Raw genomic sequence first — 5,586 nt, 5'->3', positions numbered from 1 at the left:
TGACCACATATAGCAAAGTATAACAGTTAAATTTCATTACGGATTCGGAGAAAACATTCCGAACAAATTTTGTCGCACAAATGTTGCCGATATATTTAAACAGCCGTCTGCCTCACTATATAGCTGCTCCAATTTGATTTAATTTTTTGATGGCTAAAAGGAAAATTAACTCTGAGAATATGGATGATCCATTTCTTGGGGTCATATTTTGATATGCTTCATTACATATATCTACGCGCTTCTATTTTATTCTATAATTTTGTTCACTTTATACGACATGATCAGATGCATAAAATTATCACAAAAATTATATATGAGAGATTAGCATAAATTTAAAAAGATCAACCGATGATATCATCAACAGTTTGCTAAGATAACTGAATGTTTAGTATCTCAAGAATAATTTTCCATTTTCAAATAATCGATTGAAAATTGATTAATCTAGAAATCCTTTACTATTTCATATCTACCTGTCACATTATCTTTTTCTTTTTCGTCTTTTTGAATTCCATTTGAAATATGTCAACCGTAATAGCAACGATATTGTCACTACTCATTACGGTATTTGGCGTCCACTGCTATAACCCCCACCACTCGATTGACTGCTATCCCTACCTAATTGGATAACGTTGTTCTTCCCTCAAAAGAAAAAAGGAATAATTCAAGCAGTATTTATTAAAAAAAATTATTCTCAAATATTTTGCAAAATTGCATTTCTACTTTTTTCGATGGACAAGATTCATTTAGCAAATGAATTAGACTAACTCATTATTACAGAATGATAACTAACACAAAAATAAGCTAATACTGTAAGTAAATTTTATTTTTTTCTGGTACCATTCTAATAATAGTATAGATAGCTTCATCTAGAAAGTGAATTGATATAATAACAAGCATTTTACTAATAAGGACGCAGAAGAGCGCTGACTTTTAATAAATCATCGCTGAAATGAGCGAAAAAAAAAGATCATCGTAGGACTAAAATAGTGAAGACCATAACTAACAGATACATGAAATGATAGAAATTAAATTCCTTTTTTTTTCAAAACAGTATTTCCACCAATGCAAGACCTTCCCGTCAATTTTTTCTGAATTCATTAATATAAATATTAATTAAACGAAATATTTATGCCGATCATAAACAAACAAACAAACACACACACATTGAGTATTTTAGCATTGATTTCTATGTACTGAAAGTTATCATCTCTTGCATAAATGCACAAATAAACATATATGATTTGCTGGAATTGAGCGAAAGAAGCAAAAGATTATAAGTTGCAACAGTGTTTTGTGCCGAAACATTCAAACGTCAAATTGACAGTTTAGAATGTTACAAAATAATGAAACTTCTTTACTTTCCGATGAGGAGGTGATGCAAGGATGCAACATGAATGGATGAAGAGAAAATGACCAATGTCCAGTCATCCTGAAAATAGTTTCACGGTTACTGCAAAAGAATTTTAAACGAATGCTTGTCAATAATAAATTCACTGAACTTTAGGTAAAATCTTAAAAAAAGTATTTGCGAATAATCAATCGGTTGTTTGCCTTTATCATTTCTTATTTTAATTATTAATATTGGTTTTTGTCACATTTTGGTGGTAATGAGAATGATAAGATAATCTTCCTGGTTCTAAAATCAATGTGATTACTAATCTTCTTTAAATCTTACCTTATGGGGATATATGTTAGACAGCGGAATATTTGAGAGAATTGCTATATCTATTGAGAGATAAAAAAAAAGCAAATGGCGAATGCTTTTTTTTCTTTGACTTTCCTTATCTGTCAGGATATATACATCTATGACTGCGAACCCCTAATCCATTGTAGATCTTAAATATATACGTATAATATTCGTTTTTTTGCGCAATTCTTTTTTTTGTCTCTTCTTTTATCAAAGATAAAACGTGAAAAGGAGGAGAACAAATTAATTATATCATCGTTCTAAGTAATTAGCAATTGTATAAAATGGATAAGCATAAATTTTTGTACCTTTAAACGATTAATAAATTTTGAGTATTTTACGTTTCCTTCCTTATCTAATCTATTCAATTTTGCTAATACAATAAGCATTAAGGACATGCCATATGTTTTTTTTATGTTTTTTGCTAATACAATAAGCATTAAGGATATGTTGGGAAAAAGAATGCTATTTCTTTTTTTGTCTTTTATCCATGCTTTCTTTTTTCTTCATGCTTTTTTTTAAAAAAAAAGAACGGTAAAAATTCAAAAAAGTTTTTTTTAATGCAGTTTTATTCATCGAACTTTCCTTCAAATTCTTTGCTCCATTTTATTTACCTTTTACTTTTATTGTTTGTCGTTTAATACTGCATATTATTCAAACAATGAATGACTAATTTGTTTGTCGGCACCCTTTGTTATAATTAAATTTTATTCAAAAAAAAAATTCTAGCTAAATTCGTCTAATAACTGATTATTGTTTGTATTTCATTAGATGCTAACTTATAATTGCCAATTTTTTACAGGTAATAATTTAAAAAGTAATAAATATTATTTTAGTAATGCAAGCAAAATATTTCGATTGTATTCGTACACAAATAAAAACTAATAGTGAATGTTTGTACAGAATAAAAAATTATTAATAAAGTATTTGTGATAAAAATAAATTAAAATTGGCTAAGTTCAACTTTACATATGCAAATATTTGAATGATTTCCGGTGCATTACTTATGATGCTCATGGCTTCCTCCATAATAACCATGATTTTCCTATGATAACTATGATTTCTCCTATGATACCATAATTTCCCCCCATGATATCCATGATTTCCCCTTTGATATCCGCGATTTCTACCATAGCAGCTATGATTTCCCCATGATACCTGCGATTTCCCCTATAATACCCATGATTTCCTTTGTGATACCGATCATTTTCCCCATGATATCCCAATATGGAACAGGAATATAATTAATAATTGCCCAAGTTAATGTGTTTTAAAATGATGATAAATTTTATTAATGTATATTTATTTATTATTGGATTTCTTTTTGTTTTTTTTTCTTCTCTCCCTTTCTCTCAAATATTTAAAATATATTCGAAATGATGGAATGGATGGAAGAGATGTCTTCGTTTTTTTCTCTTTTTTTTCATATTTCATCTATCACTCGTTTTATCGTTCATATATACACGTGAATGTAATCATTGAAATGAATGTTTGATAAATAAATAGAATCGTATGTAATAGAAATATGCATGAAGGTGTTATTTATAATTGACAATTTACAATTTGTCCATCCGTTATCACAGGATTGATCATTTGAGGCTGATTAATTGTGTAAACTTGATGATTGTTTACTTTAGTCCATGGTGCTGGTGATGCTTTACCGACAAAGAAGAAGAGACTATTGCAAACAATCATTGAAATAACAATCACATAGAAGATTTTTGACCTGAAAAAAAAAGAAAAATTAAAGAATGTATGTAATTTTATTTTTTGTATAAATTAAATTTTTTTAAAAAAAGAAAAAGAAAAAATTGTCAGCAATTTGAGCAATTAAATTTAATTAAAACGCGTATTAAATTAATTGCTGAAAATATTGATAATTTATCAATTGTTATTATTGATAATACTTTTAGTGTTAATGTAAAATTGATTAGCAAATGAAATTATTATTAAACATTATTTGATTGCTTTAGCAGTTTGAAAATATAAAATTATTGTCAATATTTTTTGATAATATTAGAATTAGTTGACAATATATGTTGTTCATCATTTGATGATATATATTGTTACGGTTAAAGTTATTAAAAATTTGTTTACATTTTCGAATCAATGCATAATTGTAATATAATTAATTCATCTTACCATTGTTCAGCGGTATTATCTGGTGCAATAAGTAATACAAACAATGGAATAATTAGAATTACTGAACAACTGATAATTGATAAGATTGATAGGACGAAATGTATATGTTGGCGAGCAACCTAAAATTAATATTATCTGTTCGATTGATCAATTAAAGTGTGAAATAATTTTCGATGAATCGAAATTTAGCCGTATAAAATTAAAAGCTAATTAATCATTTCCTTATTGCATAAGAAAATTAATAGATGTTGTACTAAAAAATTCTTTTCTTTTTATTTGACCAAAAATGAACAATTTTACAACAGCAAAAAGGTAAAGTGTGAAGTGAAAAACATTGTTAATTACCAATTGTGCACTTTTAATTACACCCACGCAATTTAATCCGCTAGATGCAATCGCTGCTGTGTATGCTATTTGACCTAAGTTAGCCTGATCCGCAGGTATTAATGCCAAGAATATAAAGCATGCTATCATAAAACCTGAAAACTTGAAAAATACGAAAAGATTAGGAAGAAAACATAATTGAATAGAAATAATTATTTAATGAAGAATTAACTGGTCAAATTATTCAGGTGATTAATTAATTAATTATTAATTTGGTAAATAGATAGTATAATTTATTGAAATTTAAATGAAGTATAAGTCAGTAGTTTATTACTTCATAAAACTGATGAAAGTAGAATATTGACTTATGAACTAATCAATTAATTACCGGGTAATGAACTGGTCAATTAATTATCGGAATATGAAGGATATAATTTATTGTGAAGTTTAAATGAAAAACTAATTCAATGAATGAACTGAAAGAATGAATAAATCAATAAATAACCTTGAGAAATAAAAGTAAATAACATTACTCGAGCTTTTTCACCGCAACAAATAGCATGATCACTTAATGGACCAGCAAGAACTTTAACAATAATTGATAGTATCATTGGTAATGCTGAAGCTAAACCAGCTTTTTCTACGGTAAAATTTAACACCTAAAATTAAAATTGATATATGTGGGAAAGAAAAAGGAGCAGAAAATTCATTTTTAATTTTAAATTCTGTAAATTATTGTATTAGCAGAAATTACTAAATAATGAACGAAATTGTTTGATTAATTGAAATTTAAAATTTAAAAATTTTTACCACATCTTTTATTTTTTGTTCGTGAAATCATATCATTTGTTTGATTATATAAAGAAAGAAAACAAAAAAAGGAAAGCGGAAAATATCGAAATAAACTTAAAAGATAATAAAAATTTATAACATTTATCATTATTAATAAATGGATGTTGTAAAACAAACTTCATTAAGATACACTGGTCCATATTGAAAAAATATTTGAAAACCTAAGGTACCACCAATACTTGCAATCCATACACCCCAAATGGAAATATCACGAATGATTGCACCATATGGTACTTTTGGCATCTTCTTCGCATATGTCACCTCTTTACCGAATTCAATTTTTGACAATTCCTTCGAACTAACATTTCTGCATTATGCAAAAGAGCTTTTTATTATTAATCAAATTAATCATATCATTTAATCATGAAAAGGTTGGAATTTGATATCAAATTGTTGTACGATTATAATTTGATATTAGATTCTTTTTAGATCTAACATGATGCTAGACCTTTAATAAATTCGAATTTAGTATCAGATTCCTGAAAGATTTTCAATTTGATATTAGGCTCTTGTAATATTCAGACTTCATATTATTTGTCTGATTATTATTGCATTATATATATATATATATATATATATAT

At 26.9% G+C, this 5,586-nt stretch overlaps 1 protein-coding gene across 1 annotated transcript; it reads right to left on the bottom strand.

Moving 5' to 3' along the window:
- Window positions 1-3,229: 3,229 nt before the first annotated feature.
- LOAG_12158 (hypothetical protein) lies at window positions 3,230-5,301 on the bottom strand (the record flags this gene model as incomplete). The annotated part of the gene is made up of 5 exons (XM_003147675.2): window positions 5,123-5,301; window positions 4,659-4,812; window positions 4,175-4,308; window positions 3,830-3,948; window positions 3,230-3,413 (listed from the first exon to the last, which is right to left on the bottom strand). Exons 1-5 carry the CDS (start codon window positions 5,246-5,248, stop codon window positions 3,230-3,232), a joined length of 717 nt encoding a protein of 238 aa, XP_003147723.1. The 5' UTR covers window positions 5,249-5,301.
- Window positions 5,302-5,586: the final 285 nt, after the last annotated feature.

This window comes from Loa loa (assembly GCF_000183805.2).
Source record: "Loa loa unplaced genomic scaffold supercont3.327, whole genome shotgun sequence".
NCBI classification, from domain to species: domain Eukaryota; kingdom Metazoa; phylum Nematoda; class Chromadorea; order Rhabditida; family Onchocercidae; genus Loa; species Loa loa.
This window is presented reverse-complemented; position numbering and strand designations above follow the sequence as displayed.